The following is a 21078-nucleotide window of genomic DNA, read 5'->3' as shown; positions in this document are numbered from 1 at the left end:
TATATTGTTTAATTGACAGGCCAAAGCCTCCAATTGCTGCCATCCACCCAACTGTGGGACCAATAGACAGCCGCTTCCGGATTACAACTGCCATGAATGGGCGGCTTTGCTGTAGCAACCCAAGACAGAAGTAGCTTCCCAGAAAACGTGTCTCAGCAATGCAAAGCTCCGGGAGTCAAGACACAGCAGAAGCAAGGAAGCAGACTACGCAGACTGGGCCGGTCGACCGTCCTTGAACAGTTCTACTCAATCATGGTGGTGTGTAACAGAAATACATTTGATTTTTAAGGGTTCATAAGTTGTATGGCAGGTCTATCAATTTTTGTAAGGTTGAGTTGGGTAACACGATGTCTGAATTGCGTGATAGTTCATTGGCTGCCTTACTGACCCCTTTTGTATGTTGACCAATTATTATTCTCCTCTGAAGATGGTAGCAAAATGGTCGCCAATTGGAGTTCGAGTCGTCCAATAACTTGCAATGTAATTGGTCATTCACGTGTCGTTTACACTTTTTGTTGTATGTTTGTCCAATCCCTATCGACAATGTATTTCTGAGTGACATAATTACCGACCATTTAGCGCCTCACCGGCTTTGCTGTCGTTGGACGATTTTGTTGTAGTAGGCGGGTCTTGAGAAACTAGTGGCGTTTTGTGACGAGATGAAAATGGCGGCGGATGGCTGACCGCCGACTTTATCGGATATTATACATATAAAACTGCGATTTAAACCAGCGTTCTCTGTCGATTTTAACAGAACTTAATTGTCATTTATTACCCGATTTTAACGATTTCCTAAACTCTTTGGGTGGAGTTTTCCAAAAGACACAACGGAAAGTTCCCTTGGAAATAATAGATTGCTTGCTGTCTGCTGTTGCATTTTAAACTCGGACGTTCGTTTTAGTTTAGCTAATAGTTTATTGTTCAGCATAAGAAAATGTGTGTGAACTAACGTTACTTGCCGCAAATAACCCAGGACTGGTAACCCCCCCCCCCCCCCCTCACCCCCCCTAAAACTAGCCAGACAAGTGTCTAAATTGTATCAATAGTAAGCTACACTCTATAGCTAACTTTAGCTATAACACGCTAAACGCTAGATAATGAACCACACTATAATCCCAAATGCAATATTGGCGCAATAAACACAAACTAAAACTTGTTGATCCCATTCTCTCGATTAGGGTTTTGTTTTGGTGATCGACAACAATGCTTCCCTTTAGTGGGGGATAGCTAGCCTCCACTATTTCACTAGCTATGTCCTAGTGGTAATTATCTACCGTTAGCTGTAACAACAACAAAAAACGTTACAATGTGTAAACGCTCTTTATTCGTACGGTGTTTTTTAATCAAGTCAAAATGTATTAACTTGGCTACGTTGCTGACTGTATTTTAGATGTAGTTTGTCCGATTTGAAAGGCTATTTTAACCCGCAAGTGACAGTAGACGTAGCTAATTTCTAGTAGTGTATTGTTTAAGTTAAATTAGCTCTGTCAAATAAAGTCAAACTATATTTCCAATCACGATCTAGTTGTGTTCAGCAGCTTGACAGCGCAGTCAGGTACCCACGTGTATCGGCGAACCGCCTACCAAAGCAGTCCACTGTCTCAAGTGACAGTCATAAAACATGGAAGATAAGCGTCGACCACGATTCAGCAAGCGACTGGTAAGTAACTAGTTGGCCCAGCGTTATTTCAATGTCTCCCTGTTTTGTCTGTAGTGAGAGTTCTTAGCTACCGTTACGTTAGACGTTGGTGATGAACGATCTGAAATGGCATGGACTACCGGTAGTTATTAACTATATTGAAAGGTGCGCAGTATGGATATTTAATTATATGGTGTGTGTTTTTAAACTATACATATGGGTTGGGATTGTAAAAACAGTCAGAGGAAGTGTGTTAATACGTTACTCGTCTGCCAGTACTTCATAATTTAGGTTATGGGAATAACTGTAGTGTTTTTTCCCCCTAAGTAACAATTTAATTTGTGTCCAATACCAAAAAGCTGAGAAGTTTGTCTCTGACTTGTCTTGCTTGATGGTGTCATGTAGTCCAGATTGGCACTCTTGACTGTAATTTGAGAGAGCACGGAAAACAGGCTTTTTGGTCAAAAGTAGTGCATTATAAAGGGAAGCGGGTGTCATTTAAGACGAGCCAGGTTCATGTGTCCATTGTTAGGGGGGGTTAAACCCTGCCAGGAGTGTGCATCATGTCACAGTCGCACCAAAACATTGTAAAAACAAACCGAGCAGAAGACATTTGGTTAAAGAGGACCAGATCAACTCTGTCTGGAGCAGTGAACACAGGGTTGGGTTGGGCAATGGCTGGGATTAGTGTCTGATCTAGTTAAATCCTTGAAAAGGAATATTGCACATTTTTGTTACATGGTGTGTTTTTGATTGAGGGTCCAACATGCCAGATAAGATTATTGATTGATGGGTTTGAGGTGAGTAATCTTATTTTTTATTTTATTTTTTTGCATGTGATTGTAATTGCATTTCTGGTTTGTTCAGGGTATCAGACAGGAGTATCCTTGGCTTCACGCCTGTTGAGAGAATTTGAATCTTTTCTGCAGGGTTTAGTAGGGTGACTAGGGTCTCAGCCTACCTGACTGTGTAGAATCTGGATAGTTACAGGTGAGGTGACATAAAAAGGCTGTTACTAGACAATGGACCGTGGACGTTTTGTCTATAATGTACAATGGAGGTGTGTGTGTTGTGATTGTTAAAGTTGAGTTTGAGACGATAGTCACGTTTGTAGGAGCAGAAGCAGAACATGTATCGCTCAGAGCAGTAGCCAGGCAGCATCACTCCTCTGATGCAGAGATAAAGTTGTATCAATTATGAATAGTTAGAGATTTAGGCAGTAGTGGTCAGGTCTACATCTCTTAGCCTCTGGTCTGTTAGGGAGGGAGCTCTTTTCCTTTGCCTGTACTTTGAGCCATGCAATTCCAGAAGGCATATTGCATGGAGTCCAACGGTGTAAGTGATGAAACAGGAGAATTGGAGTGTGTGAGTGGAGAGAACACTGGTGAGAGCACGCTGTCTGCTCTGTGTGAAGCGAGAGGAGAGGTTACTGGAGAGGCTGGCTGCCTGACTGGCCATGTGAGCAGGGGTGGGGGGGGGGGGGGACACTGCAGAGGCGAAAGGATGACAGAGCTGGATAGACCGCAGGCCTCTTTTTCTCTAAAAAGAGAGGCGGGGGGAGCGGAGGATGGCGAACAGAGATGCTGCTGCACTACGCCAGGGATGAAGGGATGTGGGAAAAGAGGAGGAAGAAGGATAAAGAGAGGAAGAGGGATGTAATGGTGACACTGAAGGTGCGAGGTGTGTCGAGTCTCTCTCCATCCCACAGGATTCCCCAAGGCGCACTGCAAGCGAGGGAAAGGGCAAGAGAAAAGGAGAGAAATAGAATAAAATGGAGAGGAAAAACAGAGGATACTGGATTGCTGCAGTGAGGGGGAGAGAGAGCATCTGTAAACCTGCTTGTACTGGCTCCGAAACCCGTCTTTTGGCGATGATCTTTGATAATAAACATGGACAATGCGGTTAGATACTGCGTCGGCCCTTACCCACTCTGGTTGCTCAGGCGTCGTGGTGTGATTGTGTAGCTCAGGGCCGTCCATTGTTTCTTCAGTAGCTGAGTGAGTGGGCGGCCAGGAGACCCAGGAGTTGATCTAGACAGGGGCCCTGGCTGTCCGTCGTTCCCCAGCCAAGGCATCTCCCAGACGGATCCCTCTCGCACCCCTCCAGACTGTTTCTCTCTCTAGAGTTTGTCGTCATGCAAGCCGAATTCCCGCCTTGGGAATACTAGGTGGAGCTGGACACTGCGGTGTGTTTGTGTGTGACCAGCAGCTGGTCTGTGTGATGTCTCCGTTAAAGGTTGTTGGTTTCGCCGGGTGCTGTGGCAGCGTAGTGCGTCGCTGAGAGACAGTATGCTGTGTCACTGTCTGTGTCTCCAATGGCACCCTATTCCCTACGTAGTGCATTATCTAGGGAGCCATTTGGGCACACACAGCCACTGTCCGCTGTACTGGGCACCGGCCCAGGGGAGCACAGACGGACTGGCGCGCTGCATTACACCGCTCGCTGCAATTCACTGCAATGCTGTTGTCAGTCTCCTCTACCAAAGCGCCTGAATGGAACAAAGCTCTCTCCTCAAACCTGGCTTAAAGATGGATAATGGATTTTGAATTCACTGGGCCGGGGTTGTCTTTTTGAAGGGCTGGGCTGCCCGGAGCCAAGGAGGATTGCGGCGGCTGGCAGATGGGCAGTGAGATATTGGAGGTAGGGCAGGTGCCTCGTGCTGCATCCGGTGTGACTGATTTGGCTTCTACAGCGGTGGATACCAGTGCTGTTTAATGTCCTGCTGTGGAGTGGCATTGGCTTGTGGCTGACTGGTGGACAGTACAGCGAGGTCGTTTCACATTGTGCGGTGTTCGCAAGGAGTTGTGTGTGTGTGTGTGTTTTATGTTCAGGCTGAAGATGTTTAGAGGTGTGTGTGTGTTCAGGGCCGGCTGAGGATGTTTTAGAGGTGTGTGTGAGACGGGCGGAGAGATTGCGTTCTCCGACATCTCTTATTGTTGTCACTGAGCTCTGGGCTGCTGGAACCCCCCCTCGCCCACTCCCTGGTCCACTTTGTGTCGCTGTTAGCGATACTGCTAATGATAACCATCTGCTGGTAGATGGACAGGCTTTCCCAAAAAAACCTTATCAGTTAAACGTTAACTGAAAAGTAGCCTCTGCCTTTCTGGCAGAATGATATCATGATTATTTGCGTCAATCCAATGACCGTTTGTTTTTGCAGACTCTGCAATCACATGAGCGCTACAGAAACACTGTTAACCAAAGGGCATGCGCACTTGCTTTAAAGGGTAACTACACCCATGATTTTTCCAAGACCTCAAAAGTAGTCTCCTAATGTGGTGTATCCATTGTTGTGCACTTAGAACATAAAATGTTGTTGTATTTCTTTTTTTTTTAAACCTGGGGGGGGATGTTTCACGGGAACATGGAAAAACAAAACGGAGAAAATGGAATTTGGGGGAAAGAGTGTGGATTCAGGCCATAAATAAACGATTTTATGGGGGCCTACATGTCAGCCAGATTGCTTTTATGTTATTACCTACCTAGGTTTTTTGAAAAAAGCATGGTGAGTTCAATCATTGGAAGCTGTCAACCCAATGCAAGGTGGTGAGAATGGATGGACACTAAAAGGGGGTTTACTATAACCTAGCATGTGTTCTTGAGGATGATGAGTGGGGGCGGACATTGGATAACTAAATATGTTTTTGCTCATATTTACCCATTTTATGTGTCCTCTTGAACTTGCGTTGCCAGCTGCTTTACAAACATTAAATCTATGGACTTCTACCTGATATCTTATAAACCTAGGTTGAAATTTCATTGGACTTTACATTTTCTAGATGGTTAGCCTGGCAATTGTTGTCCAGGAGTGGAAAGATGGAGGAGCACCACCATCAATGAAGCATCAAGCTTTCCCGGCTGACAGATAGTAGTGGGGATGGGGGACAATATTGAGCAGGGGGAAGGGGAGGGGGAATTATCCTTCTATCATCAGTTGTGCCCTTGAAGCACTGGGTAAAGAAAGGCTCCAAGTACCCACCTCCCCCTGTTCTTTCTCTCCCTCTCTCTTTATCCCCCCATCCCTGAGAGAAGGGAGAGTCATTGTGAGGGGAAATTAGTTTGATGGGCTACATTAGAGAATTGATACCCTATTCTGAACATCAGTGTTCTGTGTTTGATATGGGTTTGTGTGGGTATGTTCATTCTTCCTTGCCCCAGTGTGTGGTGTTGTATTGAATCTTCAATCTCTTGGCACGAGAGCAGGTTTATTTTTGTAGGAGGGAGCAGCAGGTAACTGTGTGGGAGCATTGTTAACGCTGCTGTCTTTAAGTAGCGTTACATGTTACAAAAATACCTTAAAGAACCTAGAAGTATTAAGCCTAACTATTACAGAAGTACCGTAAATACCCTAAAATGGTGCTAGATGGGATTTAAAGGGTATACAGCTGCTGAACACATTGAGGTAAATCTCTGCTCTTTATTCCCTCTTCCTCACATTCCTATTCTATTTTGCTCCTCCTCTCTCCCCTCTTCCCCCTCTTTTTCCTCCTCACTCCAGCGGTCGGGCACGAGGAGGCGCTACCATGACGATGGTATCTCGGATGACGAGATCGAGGGGAAGAGGACCTTTGACCTGGAGGAGAAGTTGAGGAGCGAGAGGTTCACCTCAGACAGGGTGAAACGCATGGAGGGGAAAGGTCAGCGTTGGGGGGGGTCATCGTAATCCTATATCTATATGTCCTTCTACAGTGGAGGGTTTGGCTGTGGCTAAATATTGGAGACATTGGCTGTGTCTGAAATTACACCCTATTCCCTATATAATGCACTTCTTTTGACAGTAGTAGCATGCTATAGGGTTACAAACTTGAGTAGCTTTGAGGATTCCTGTTTAGTTTATGGATTATCGTGTGTGGTTTTTCCAGACCTCACGTTTGAGTACATCCAAAGAGGTGGATTGAGGGACCCGATCATCTTTGAGAAGCCAGACGGACTGGGCATCAAGTACGTCCTCCTCTTCCCCCTCCAAACTCTGTTGGAAAGACACTTCCTTAATTCTCTCTGGGGCAGTTAGAATGGCTGAAGTTGCATTAGTCTGTAAGTCTCCATGAGTAATATGTAACCCCGGTTTGTTTTGCTTTGTTGTGCTCTCTAAAGGATGCCAGATCCAGACTTCAGTGTGAATGACGTCAAGATATTTGTTGGTAAGATTCCACCCTCCTCCGGTGTTTCTATCCAAACACGCCTCTTCCCTTTTTTTTCCCAATTTATCTTCTTCACCCACACTCTTTCTATGCTAACTCTCTTCCTCTGTTTCTTTTGTCTTTTTTAACACTCCCTCATTTACATCTCCTTTATTTCCCTCCCTCCCGTTTTTAACACCACAGTCGACCAAACAAGCCTGCAGGCTCTAGTTTGATCTAATAGTGATATGGTCAAGTGCTGCAAAGAAGGACTTAGAAAATCTGCAGCTGGCCCAGAGCAGAGCAGAACCATCTGCATGTCAGTCTCTCTCTGCCCAAAGTACAGGAGGGATTGACTGCATCAATTCTTGTGAGAAATATTGTTAATTTCCAAATTGTCTGTATAAACTATTTCCATATAGCTCTGACAGGCGTACTTACCCACCAGACATGCCACCAGGGGTCTCTTCAGTCCCCAAATCCAGAACAAATTCAAGGCAACGCACAGTATTCTATAGAGCCATTATTTAATGGAACACCCATCTCAAATGACTCAAGCAAACCGCAAAAAAATGCTTCAGAACAACACCTCACAGAACAAGGCCTCTCCCCATCTGACCTAATAAACTGATAGCCAGTATTCAGACCCCTTCACTTTTCCCACATTTTATCACGTTACAGCCGTATTCTAAAATTGATTAAATACCCCATAATGAAAAAGCAAAAACAGGTTTTTATGCATATATGGGTATGACGCTACAAGCTTGGCACACCTTTATTTGGTGAGTTTCTCCCATTGATCTCTGCAGATCCTCCCCGCCGTTGAAAAACATCCTCACAGCATGCTGCTGCTACCACCATGCTTCACCGTAGGGATGGTGCCAGGTTTCCTCCAGACGTGACGCTTGGCATTCAGGCCAAAGAGTTCAATCTTGATTTCATCATAAGATAATCTTGTTTCTCATGGTCTGAGATTCCTTTAGGTGCCTTGTGGCAAACACCAAGTGGGATGTCATGTGCCATTTACTGAGGAGTGGCTTCCGTCTCGCCACTCTACTATAAAGGCCTGATTGGTGGAGTGCTGCAGAGATGGCTGTCCTTCTGGAAGATCCTCCCATCTCCACAGAGGAATTCGAGCTCTGTTGGTGACTTTGGTTCTTGGTCACATCCCTGACCAAGGCCCTTCTCCCCCGATTACTCAGTTTGGCTGGGCAGCCAGCTCTAGGAAGAGTCTTGATGGTTCCAAACTTCTTCCATTTAAGAATGAGGGAGGCCACTGTGTTATTGAGGACCTATAATGCTGCAGGAATGTTTTGGTACCCTTCTCCAGATCTGTGCCTCGACACAATCGGAGCTCTACAGACAATTCCTTCGACCTCATGGCTTGGTTTATGCTCTGACATGTACTGTCCACTGTGGGACCGTATATAGACAGGTGTGTGCCTTTCCAAATCATGTCCAATCAATTGAATTTACCACAGGTGGACTCCAATCAAGTTGTAGAAACATCTCAAGGATGATCAATGGAAACAGGATGCACCTGAGCTCAATTTCAAGTCTCTTAGCAAAGGGTCTGAATACTTATGTAAATAAGGTATTTCTGTTTTATTTTTAATAAATTAGCAAAAAATTCTAAAGCTGTTTTTGCTTTGCCATTATGGGGTATTGTGTGTAGATTTGATCCATTTGTGAGTAAGGCTGTAACGTTACAAAAAGTGGAAAAAGGCAACGTGTCTGAATACTTTTAGAATGCACTGTACATGTACTGATGTGTGGGTATTTCTCAGTAGGACTCTTTTGTTGTCCTATTCTCATTTTAAATTGGTGTCGTTCAGCCCTTGAGCTCTTCTTGTCTTGATGTTCTGTATTATTTCATGTTCAGGAAGAGTCGCTGCTGCTTCAGCAACAGTTAATGGGGATCCCAATAAAATACTAAATACTCTCTTACCTTTTCCTCCTCTCACCTTTTTGTCTGTCTCCTATTTCTCTCCTTTGTTCCTCCCTCAACATATCACCCATCTGTCTGCCCCCCCCCCCCCCCCCCCTCTCTCTCTCTCTCTCTCCCCCTCCTTGGCTCTCCCAGGCAGCAGGCGTATGATCGACGTGATGGATGTGAGCACTCAGAAGGGTATAGAGATGTCTATGGCCCAGTGGAGACGTTACTACGAGACGCCCCCCTCCCAGAGGGACAAACTCTACAACGTCATCAGCCTGGAGTTTAGTCACACCAAACTGGAGAACCTGGTCCAGAGGCCTACATCAGTCAGTCTGATACATGCATACATACATACATACATACATACATACATACATACATACATACATACATACATACATACATACATAGATACATAGATACATAGATAGATAGGAACGCACGGACACGCTCACACACCAAGCTGACGAACCTGATCCGGAGGCCCGTGTTTGCCAGTCTGAGACACACACACATATAGGCATATTAGCACGCAGACACACAAATGCATTTTGGCACACACACACACCCTGCTGTCTGTTCTTACCTCCTCCTGTGTGTCCTATCAGGTGGACATCATAGACTGGGTGGACAACATGTGGCCTCGGCACCTGAAGGAGCGACAGAGAGACTCCACCAACTCCATCACAGACATGCAGTACCCCAAAGTGCAGAAGTAAGGCTCAAATGTGTCCCCAAATGTGCACTACGTAGGGAATAGGGTGCCAACTATTGACCAGGGTCTGCAGGCTTCAACTCCCATCACAGACATGCCGTACCCCAAAGTGCAGAAGTGAGACCCTCTCCCTCATCAACTGCATTCTCCTTCCCCCTTCTTTTCCCTCCTCCAACCTCCGTTCCAGGTACTGTCTAATGAGTGTGCAGGGCTGCTACACGGACTTCCACATCGACTTCGGAGGTTCCTCGGTCTGGTACCACATACTGCGGGGTGGCAAGGTAAGAGCGAAAGACTTGAACTCACACTGTACGACTTGGACTTGACTCGCGTAAGAGCGACTCTTGTTTCCTCTCACTTCTTACCTCTGACCCTTTACTTCCTGTCAGGTGTTCTGGCTAATCCCGCCCACGCCTCAGAACCTGGAGCTGTATGAGGACTGGGTGTTGTCAGGGAAACAGGGAGACATCTTCCTGGGAGACAAGGCCCAGGACTGTCAGAGGATAGAGCTGAAGCAGGGCTATACCTTCATGATCCCTTCAGGTACCCACTTAATATGTAGTGAAATCTGGTGTACATACAGTGAGGGGAAATAAGTATTTGACCCCTATGCAAAACATGACTTAGTACTTGGTGGCAAAACCGTTGTTGGCAATCAGAGGTCAGACGTTTCTTGTAGTTGGCCACCAGGTTTGCACACATCTCAGGAGGGATTTTGTCCCACTCCTCTTTGCAGATCTTCTCCAAGTCATTAAGGTTTCGAGGCTGACGTTTGGCAACTCGAACCTTCAGCTCCCTCCACAGATTTTCTATGGGATTAAGGTCTGGAGACTGGCTAGGCCACTCCAGGTCCTTAATGTGCTTCTTCTTGAGCCACTCCTTTGTTGCCTTGGCCGTGTGTTTTGGGTCATTGTCATGCTGGAATACCCATCCACGACCCATTTTCAATGCCCTGGCTGAGGGAAGGAGGTTCTCACCCAAGATTTGACAGTACATGGCCCTGTCCATCGTCCCTTTGATGCGGTGAAGTTGTGCTGTCCCCTTCTGTCTCTCACTGTTCAATTAAACCTACCATTAAAATTATAGACTGATCATTTCTTTGTCAGTGGGCAAATGTACAAAATCAGCAGGGGATCAAATACTTCTTTCCCTCACTGTATATTGTAATGTTTAAAAAAAAATGTATAACTGCCTTAATTTTGCTCGACCCCAGGAAGAATAGCTGCTGGGGATCCATAATAAATAAATGGGGATCCATAATAAATACACTTTGAATTGTACTTGTTCTTTGGCACATACAGATATTTAACCGTTTGAACCTAGTGGTGTTTTCCTGTTTCTAATGTTTATCTTTGTTTGTCCTGTCAGGTTGGATCCATGCGGTCTACACTCCAGTGGACACCCTGGTGTTTGGGGGAAACTTCCTCCACAGCTTCAACATCCCCATGCAACTCAACATCTACAGCATCGAGGACAGGACACGGGTGGGTCAGACACACTCTCTCTCTCTCCTCTGTTTTTATTCCTGAGCACTCGTAGAAGAGAAGTTCCTATGTATGTAGTGGAAGTTACTAATAAGTTGAGCTTGGTGTCTGTGCAGGTACCAGCTAAGTTCCGTTACCCGTTCTACTATGAGATGTGTTGGTACGTATTGGAGAGATACCTCTTCAGTCTGACCAACACCTCCTACCTCACGCCTGATTTCCAGAAACACTCCCTGGGCATCGGTCAGTGCCAACACTACCCTCTCTCTGTTTCTGTCTCTCTCTTTGTTTCTCTGTTCTCGCTCTTTCTCTCACCCCCTCCTCCCTCCCTCTCTCTCACAACCCTCCTCCCTCTCTCTCACCCCCCCCCCCCTCTCTCACCCCCCTCTCTCTCAACACTTCTCTAACCATCATTACTCTATATTAGGTGATTACGTTTGAATGACAACACAAGATCTATAACTTGAGCCGTGCGTCCTCCGTATTACGTGTTAGACTACAAACCTTGACTTGCTCTGTGAAGTGTCTTCTCTTTCCAGCTCCACCTCTTAATCTGTCCGTCCGTCCCTCCCTCCCTCCCTCCAGGTCTTACGAGAGACCCCTCCACCTGTGAGTCAGTCAACGGCCACACCCAGAAGGAGGATGAAGAGGAGGCTCCCCCGACGCGGGGCTCTAAGCCCGGGGTGAAAGTTCACCTGACGCCCTTTGAGCTGGAGGGGCTGTGGAACCTGCTGGGGAAGCTGGAGTCACTGCCCTCACAGAAGAACTGTGTCCCGGCGGGCATACACAATGCTCCCGCGCTGCTGCACGACATCAGGGTGAGTGCTGGTTGGGTAGGGTTGTGTCTGACAGTTACATATCCTAATATCAAAATGGATGCACGCGTGACTAAGTCACTTTAGATAAAAGCGTCTGTGGAATGGCATGTTTTATAAAGTGTGTGTGTCATGTATTAACCTTCTTGTCTTCTCTAAGGCCCTGCTGAAGGAGCATGCTAATGACATCCCCAAACTGTCCTACACTGGAAAGCCCATCGTCAAGTGGCCCACTAGGGTGAGAAGGACACGCGCCACATTCAGTCACATGCTCATAGTAATCGTTTACACTCAAACGGGTTCAGATTGGCAGGTTTGGGACGCCAGCGGCTGTACGGTAACATGCTGTACCTGACGTCAGAGTTCAGGTTCTCCGCTTCACAGCTCCTGACAGCCGTTATTAACTTGAGCACCGCACGACGTTGACCCCCACCCCTCCTATTTTCTTTTTGGGGGGGGGGGGGGGTCTGAGAGACAGAAATGCTTTTAAATTATGAGGACTCAATGTATTTTGAAAGATGAAATGTTGAGGACGATAATAAATACCGCTTTGACGTCATACAAGCGAGCCAAACACCTGTGAGTCCAAATGTGACCTTCACAATTCCATGTGAAGGTCATTTCCTTCACAAACTCATGTCATATAAAGTGTCAACGTCTCTGATCACTGATGTACAGTTACAAGATGGCATGGTGTCATACCCTGTTCTGAACAGAATGAGCCTGTGTTTGTTTATTGTGAAGAAAATATTTGGCGTATCACGCACACGAATGCACTCCGTCCTACGCACACCGACAATTCCGATCCGTTTCTCTGAATTGCCGTGTGAACGCCAAACACTAAGATCGTATTTTAGGTCTTAGCTAGTCATGTTGGCAATAGAAACAAGTGTTCAAATGATGCCCACCTGACCCAGACTGCAGTTTATAATGATGTTTTTGGACAGCGTGAACCACAACAGTAATTGTGTGATGTTGGGGATGCAGGGTTGTGTTCCAAACGAAACAACTACAAGTGTGCTTGCTCTAGTTCCTCAACGGCACAGCTAGGAGAGCTCAAAAAGGACGTTTTTATAGTTGGAAGACTCTTCACATAAAAGTGCATTGAATTAAATAATAAATTTTTTATTATGTTACCGAAGTATCCAGATTACAGGAAATGTAAAATGCACATAAAATCAAGCTTAATGTTTGGATTCAACCTTGTCAGGTGAACTGTTGTCTTCAACTTTGGTTGAATAATTTTTCCATAATAACCAATAACTGTTGCTACCATTCTTATGAATATGCTTTTAATGGTTGTTCTGTAAGAACCATTTCAATGTAGCCCTGTCCGTATAGGCCTCTACCCACAAGTCTGAAGGGTTAACACACACGTACTGTACATTGTCGTAAGATGAGACGCAATTATGCCACCTTTTTAGACTGCTCCACACCTCAAACCCTTAAAATCCATCTACTTATCTGACTCCCAAATCGAAGGGTCATTTAATCCACAGAGGGATGCTTTTCCAGAGACAAATTAAGCCTAGTGCTGGACTGTTGCCTTCCTTCGCCCCCCCCTAAAACTTTGAATTGACCTTTATCCCATTCCTTCTCATCCCCCCCCCCTCACCCTTCCAGCCGTCGTGGTACCAGCCTCCTCCCCCTCCTCCCCCGGTGGCTCGTCCCAAGCTGTCTGCCACGGTGGTGACCCCGCGGCCCCAGAAGCCCGCCTCCTCCATGTCCGTGCTGCGGCGGCGGCGCGTGCGGTGTAAGCGCTGTGAGGCGTGCGTCAGGACGGAGTGCGGGGACTGTAACTTCTGCAGGGACATGAAGAAGTTCGGCGGGCCGGGGAAACTGAAACAGACCTGCGTGCTCCGACAGTGTCTGGCGGTGAGCGAAGGGGGGGGGGGGGGGGGGGGGGGGGGGGCGGGGTTTGTTGTGGGGGGGGGGGGGGTGGTGTGTGTGAGCTGTCTCATTTGTACAGTAGAAGCATTGTCACTCTCCCTCTGCTAGCTGTGTGTGTCACTTACTGCTTGGCTTTGATGCCTGTGTCCTTACTCTTTACCTCTGTTTCCCAGCTAGTATACTGTGTGTGTGTTTTCATTCTGACAGAATATACTAGTTTGTGTATTAACTCCTCTTCCCCCCCCCCCCCCCCCCCTCCCCCCCCCCAGCCGGGTCTGCCCCTGTCAGTGGTGTGTGAGCTCTGTGGAGAGGGGAACCAGGAGGGAGGAGAGGGGCCAGTCTTCGCCCTCACCCTCATGGAGTGTTCCAACTGTGCCCAGATCGCCCATCCCGCCTGCCTCAAGGTAACCCCCGACACACTCCTCAAACTATACCCTACCTTCAGGTTTCAGCTTCATTAGCCATAAGTACATCGTAGTCACCAGAGCTCTCGCAATCTAATCAGCATTCAAACACACATGACCACACACACAATCACTTTGTTGTTGTCTGATGACATCAGTACAGATGAAGGTTAAACTCTCCCTCTTACCTCTTTGTTCTCAAACAAAATGCTCTACACACCTCTAACCATCCTTTTCTCTCTCCCTCCACCTCTCTCTCTCTCTCTGTCTCTCTAGGTGACAGGGGAGGGAGTGGTGAACACAGATCTGCCCAGCTGCTGGGAGTGTCCCAAATGTGTTTTGGGAATCACCGACACTGAGGTAGACCCTCCTCTTTTATCTACACACGCTCTCTCTCTCACACACGCTCTCTCTCTCTCTCACACACTGTGTCCCGGCTAGCTAACGGCCGTGACTCTCTCCCTGTGCTGTGTGTCAGTCTTCGGGTACCGATGATGATGACGACAGCGGGGCGTCCGTCGGCGCGAGCCCCCTCCCCCCCGCCGCCCTCTCCTCCTCCCAGGGGCCTCTAGGGGTCTCCATGGAGCCAGGCTCTGCTCCTGGGTTGGGGGACGAGGGCTGGGGCGTAGTGTTACTGCTATACCCAGGGCTGGTTCCCAACCCCCCCCCCTCCTCCTGGTCCTCAGAGGCGCCCCTTCCCTCCCCTGGTCAGCTACTACCACAGCAGTGTGGCCTCAAGCGGGCGGGGAGATGGGCAAGCGGGCGCAGGAAGAGGGTGAGAGGCCTACCGCCGCCACCGTCCTCCCCCCCCCCGCCCGTTACATCATCATCACGCGCCTATCGCTGCTCTGACTGACGAGGGGAGGGGCTGGGGGAGACGTGGGGCTTTGGGCTCCACAAATACTGGGTGAATGTAGAACGCTTTGCTTTAGGGTTCATATCAGACCTGAGGTTTAAGTCATTTCAAATACTTGATCTGTTCTTGTTTTGAGCTTCCCTAGTTTAATGTTCCAATAGAATAGTCCCTAAACTGCAAATCCCGCACATCTGGCACTCCAGGCAAACTCAAAAGTATTTAGAGGTTGTCAACTATTTGAACCCAGGTCTAGTCCATATGAGACAGTATTTGTGGAGCAGAAAGTCTTTGTAGCCTGAACGAAAGCACAAAGCATGCGGAGGTCGAGTGAGAGAAACAGCAGCTTGTGATGTGAATGTGCTTGTCTGTCTTCACAGTGCAGCAGGCATTATGTCAACAGAGATGTTGCAGTATTCAATGAACAGTGAATTTCTGTTGCATTGATGTCTTTCTTTTTTTTGTTGACTTCAGGTGAAAGGGGACAAGAATAAAATGTTACACGCGGTAAGCATGCCAGCCAATGAAAATGTGTTCAATTAAACCAAAGACCGTTTTTCATCCTTACCCTAACGGATACTTCGCTCCCTCTCCTTTTCTCTCTCCTTTCCTCTCTCCTTTCCTCCCTCTCTCCTTCCAGAAACGCAAGTCTACTTCGTATCTCGACGGCCGCGTCGCCAAGATCTACCGTCGCCGTGGTCACAGTCGAGACGACGACGATGACTCGGGCAGCGAGGACGACGACGACGATGATGAGGATGATGATGATGATGAAGGCTCCAGGGGCGGAGGCGCGGGAAGGAAGATGTCCGGACCACGCCCTCGCGGCAGTGGCTCCGCCTCTCGAAGAGGCTACGGGACTGGGAGGCGAGGCATTTGGAGAGGCTCCTCCCACAGAGGGGCAGGCCGTGGGAGCGGGCTGGCCCCTCACTCCTCCCTGAAGATGAGGCGTGGCAGAGGGGGGCTGGGGGTGGGGCGAGGGGACAGAGAGGGGGGGCGCAGGGAGAGAGGCGGGAGAGTGCGCCTCCGGGGAGGCACCAGGATGCAGAGACGCAGGGACGAGTCGGAGGAGGACGACAACGATGATGATGATGACGACGACGATGAAGATGACGACAGCGAGGAAGATCCGCAGCATCACCACCGGCATAAAGACCACCGGCAACGCCGCAGGCGGAGGAGAACGGACGAGGAAGACGACGATGAAGATGACGATGAGGAAGACAGCTCGGCCCGGGACCTGGAGGGGGAGGACGAGGACGTGGACGATGAAGACGAGGATGAGGAAGACGACGAGAACCAGTCAGACTCTGAACCTGAGCCTCCCGTTCTCCTGGTGTCTGACCTTAACGACGACCTCCTAAACGGTTCGTACCTGACCGTGACCCTACAGCGCCCCCCCAGGGCCAAACGCCACCCCGGCTCCATTGTGCCCAAGCTGGAGGCCGCCATGTCTCCCAGAACCCACGGCGGCGGTCCAGGTTACGCCCAGCATAAAACCCTCGGGAAGACGCGGCACAAAAACGGCATGGTCGCCGCCGGCAATGGCCTGGCCCAGCCCGCCAAGAATCCAGTCGGCCGGCCGCCTCGTCACCGTATCAACAATCCCCACGGCGACACAGCAGACAGGGAGAGGGACACTGCCTCTCCTTCCTCCTCAGACTCCTCGGCCTCCCCCACCCCTCCTCCCCACACCTCCCACTCTCCTTCCTCGCTCTTGTCGCTGCCCTCCTTCAAGGATGTAGGAAACGAGAAAGGAGGGGAGAAGGAAGTGTGGGTGGCTGTGTTCCTTTACCTGAGTAGAGCTGAGCTGGCTAGCTGTATGACTGTCTGTAAGGCCTGGTACAAATGGTGAGTCACACCCGTCCCTCTGTTATTAGAGTAACATTCACAGCCATGGGGGGAATCCTATACAGTTGCATATTGGGATATTATTTTTTGGCAATATATCGTATTAACAATATCGTCATATTTTTGATCGTTTTTCCTTCATAGCTTGTTCTCCGTCTTTTTAAAATATGGATCAAATTTTGTTTTCAGCACTTATTTCCATGGCTGATTTTAAAACGTGTTTTCTCATGGCTCTCTGAGCAAAATGGTGAGCAATATGTTTGGAACATCGAATCGCATTAAAATCACAGTATCGCGTTCCATATAGAATCGCATCGGCCCCCGAAGCATCGCGATAATATCGCATCTTGAGTTCCCTGGCAATTACCAGCCAAACTTATTGTTTCTATAGATAAAGGAGTTTATTTCCTGTTTCTGCTTCAATACAGTTTTAGGATTTTTCATCCGATAACGTTGCATGACTGTCTCCGTAATCTGTGGACTAAAAGGCACTTTCTATGGGGCTTCTCCATAAAGCAGGGTTTTTTTTACACCAGGGGATGAGACAGGGATGTCATTTTTATGGATGGGGAAAATACTTGAGCTTTGTTGAGCCAAAAACAGGAGACCATCCTTTATCTAACAAGACTGTGTCCAGATCCTCATCTCTTCCCCCTCTCCTTTCCTGCCCTCTCCCTCTCTGTAGGAGTTGTGACAAGCGTCTGTGGAGCGGTGTGGATGTATCGCGTTGTCCCTCTCTCTCCTCCCAGGCCCTGCAGGGCATCATCAAACGCCAGCCCACCTCCCTGGACCTCTCCTGGACCCCCGTGTCCAAGAAACAGATCACCCTGCTCATACACCGCCTGCCAGGTAGAACACACACACACACACACACACACACACACACACACACACCTGAAGATTGCAGGATGAATTGACCTTCCCCACCCCCCCCCCCCTCTCCTGTCTCAGGTCTGAAGGAGCTGATGATAGCAGGTTGCTCCTGGTCGTCCATGTCGGCCCTGTCCACCCCCAGCCTGCCGTGCCTCCGTACCCTGGACCTGCGCTGGGCAGAGGGGGTCAAAGACACCCAGATCAGGGACCTGGTCACACCACCAGGTCACTAGTCAATACTGACTGAAGTGTTAGGAGTTACATCTCTCTCCTTTTCCAACAGGCTGTTTATAACTGCAGCAGTGTTTTTGACTGTAGTGGTTTCTTTGGGGAATTATCTAGATGATAAATGAATCTAGTGTTTTAGGTGGTTGGGTTGGCAAGTAAGTATTTGTATTGAATGGTGTGTGTGTGTGTTACATACTGTATCTGACCCCTCTCTCCCTGCAGGTTGTGACAGTCGGTCTCGGCTGCGTGGCTGTGTGGTGCTGCGTCTAGCCGGCCTGGACATCAGTGACTCCACCCTGAGGCTGATCCTCCGTCACATGCCCCTGCTAGAGAGGCTGGACCTGGCCCACTGCAGAGACCTCACCGACCAGTCCGTCTGCCTGCTCACCGCCGCCGGCACACACACACGTAACACACTCACGGAGATCAACCTCTCAGGTAGTCGCACGCATATACACACACACACACATCCCATGAAATGCATAGAGATTAACCTTGGAGGTACACACACACTCACCTATTGCAATCCCTGAGATCAACCTCGCAAGTACACACACGCACACTCATTTCCTTCATACAGGTTGTACACCTCCTACCTGTGTCTAAGCCCTCCTCCCCCCTCCTCCCCCAGGCTGTAACAAGCTGACGGACGGCTGTCTGGCCTACCTGAAGAGGGCGTCTGGCCTGGCGCTGCTGGACCTGCGGGGCTGCAAAGGTGTGACGCGGCAGGGCTGTGAGGGCTTCATCTCGGACCTCTCTCACTGCGTCCTGTTCTGTATGACAGAGGAGAAACTCATCCAGAGGATATCGTAAAACTGACGCGCGCCCCCACCCCTCTCGTTCGTACCCCTACGCAAGGGGCACACAGACCCCACGCCAGGCAGGGGGGAGAGAGGGGCAGCAGCAAACACCCCTCCCCCGAAACGGAGAACAAGCGCTCCAGAAAATGGAGGGCAAGAAGAAGGTGAAAAGACATTCACACTCCTCACTTAGGGTGATAGAAGGAAGACATGGAGGGATGGTGGAAGGAGAGGGTAGAATGTGCTGTTGCAGCATCGTGTTTATTAGGCGGGTTAGGAATTATGACTAGCGCACAGACACTTGTTAGTGTTGTTCACGCTACATGGCTGAAAATGGGAACCCTGTGGGTGTTTGTACGACGTGGTCCCACAAAGCGGTAGAGTGAATCGGGGTTTAGATTTCGGAGGGGGTTGAGAGGGAAGGGGACTGGAGAAGACTCCGACATGACTGGTGTGTCCCACTAGGTCCAGACTCGATGCTGAACTTTCCATGGACTCCTTGGAAAACCGAGCCGTCGGGATGATTAAATGCAAACGGGTGCCAAACCTGTCCTAGAACCCCCCCCCCCCGCTGTCCCTCCTTCTTTTCGCACCATCCTCACCCCTCTGTTTGATACGCTCACAGCCGTGAGTTCTGTTGGATGAAAACCGTACTGTATCGCTCATTAGTCTGCGTCCCAGATGGAGCCCTAGTCAAAAGTAGTGCACTATATAGGGAATAGGGTGCTATTTGGGACGAATGCATAGTCTCTCTTCAGTTTTACTTGACTCCCTTTCTCACTACCAGCCACTACAGGTCTTAACGTTATAGTCTTTGAATTCCCTCATTTGACAGAATATTTTCCTCCTCCTGTTGTATTCATCTCTTTCCTTTGTCATTCTTTTTAGAGTTGTAACGTTTTGTTCATCCCTCTCTATCCCCCATAATGTTATTGCTAGTGTTGAACCGGAGGGCTCTTGGGATGCGTCCCAAATGTCACCCTAGTCCCAATATAGTGCACTACTTTTGAAAAAGTACTGCACTATATAGAGAATAGGATACCATTTGGGGCGCAGACTTGATCTTGGTGAATTGTGTTGGTTGCCCTACTGCAGTTGCTCAATGGGATTGGAACATGCCTGTAGCATTGCAATCAATGATATAAATATTTTCTGAAATGTTTTGCAGAAATTCTTTTTTTTTTTTTTTTTCATTTGTGGTTTTTACAAGAAAAAATGAGAAATAAAACAAGAAAAATCTTCAATGAATACTGTGCGCACACGTCTTGATTTAAATTAAATGGAGGTCAGTAGCCATATACAGTATCATTTTTTTAAAGTTTGGACACCACCAGTCATTCAAGGCTTTTTCTTTTTACTATTTTCTACATTATAGAATAATAGTGAAGACATCAACTATGAAATAACACATGGAATCATGTAGTAACCAAAAAAGTGTTAAACAGATTTTAGATTCAAAGTAGCCACCCTTTGCCTTGATGACAGCTTTTCCAACAGTCTTGGAGTTCCCACATATGCTGAGCACTTGGCTGCTTTTCCTTCACTCTGAGGTCCAACTCATCCCAAATCATCTCAATTGGGTTGAGGTCGGGTGATTGTGGAGGCTAGATCATCTGATGCAGCACTAAATCACTCTGAAATAGCCCTTACTCAGCCTGGAGATGTGTTGGGTCATTGTCCTGTTGAAAAAGAAATGATAGTCCCACTAAGCGCAAACCAGATGGGATGGTGTATGGCTGCAGAATGCTGTGGTAGCCATACTGGTTAAGTGTGCCTTTTTTTCAATTCTAAATAAATCAGTGTCACCAGTAAAGCACCATCACACCACCTCCTCCATGCTTCACGGTGGGAACCACACATACGGAGATCATCCGTTCACCTACTCTGTGTCTCACAAAGACATGGCGATTGGAACCACAAATCTCAAATTTGGACTCATCAGACCGAAGGACAGATTTCCTCCGCTCTATTGTCCATCGTGTTTCTTGGCCCAAGCAAGTCTTCTTATTGGTGTCCTTTAGTAGTGGTTTCTTTGCAGCAATTTGACCGTGAAGGCCTGATCCACACAGACTCCTCTGAACAGTTGATGTTGAGATGTCTGTTACTTCAACTCTGAAGCACTTATTTGGGCTGCAATTTGAGGCTGGTAACTCTAATGAACTTCTCCTCTGCAGCAGAGGTATCTCTGGTTCTTCCTTTCCTGTGGTGGTCCTCATGAGAGCCAGTTTCATCACAGCGCTTGATGGTTTTTGCGACTGCACTTGAAGAAACGTTCAAAGTTCTTGAATTGTTCTGTACTGACTGACCTTTCATGTCTTAAAGTAATGGACTGTCGTTTCTCTTTGCTTGCTTGAGCTGTTCTTGTCATAATATACCACCCCTACCTTGTCACAACACAACTGATTGGCTCAAACGCATTAAGGAAAGGAATCACACAAATTAACTTTTAACAAGGCACACCTGTTAATTG

At 48.0% G+C, this 21078-nt stretch overlaps 1 protein-coding gene across 3 annotated transcripts; it reads left to right on the top strand.

Moving 5' to 3' along the window:
- The first annotated feature begins 77 nt into the window (after positions 1-77).
- On the top strand, positions 78-19856 carry LOC106609898 (lysine-specific demethylase 2A). Of its 3 annotated transcripts, none has more exons than XM_014208943.3 (21): positions 78-258; positions 6138-6276; positions 6502-6580; positions 6734-6780; positions 8843-9021; positions 9304-9410; positions 9598-9691; positions 9800-9953; positions 10779-10894; positions 11011-11137; positions 11480-11712; positions 11870-11947; positions 13333-13584; positions 13869-14003; positions 14280-14363; positions 15331-15363; positions 15497-16707; positions 17393-17556; positions 17659-17805; positions 18031-18246; positions 18440-19856. In XM_014208943.3, exons 1-21 carry the CDS (start codon positions 97-99, stop codon positions 18619-18621), a joined length of 3939 nt encoding a protein of 1312 aa, XP_014064418.1. In that variant the 5' UTR covers positions 78-96; the 3' UTR covers positions 18622-19856. The 3 variants fall into 3 exon arrangements, with proteins under 3 accessions (XP_014064418.1, XP_014064419.1, XP_082834453.1); XM_014208944.3 differs by lacking the exon at positions 78-258 and adding an exon at positions 634-1660; XM_082978327.1 differs by lacking the exons at positions 78-258; positions 6138-6276; positions 6502-6580; ... (1 more) ...; positions 8843-9021; positions 9304-9410 and adding an exon at positions 9516-9527.
- Positions 19857-21078: the final 1222 nt, after the last annotated feature.

This window comes from Salmo salar, chromosome 08 (assembly GCF_965601325.2).
Source record: "Salmo salar chromosome 08, fSalSal1, whole genome shotgun sequence".
Taxonomy (NCBI): Eukaryota; Metazoa; Chordata; class Actinopteri; order Salmoniformes; family Salmonidae; genus Salmo; species Salmo salar.
Note: the sequence above shows the minus strand (reverse complement) of the source record. Positions and strands in the feature narration are given on the sequence as shown.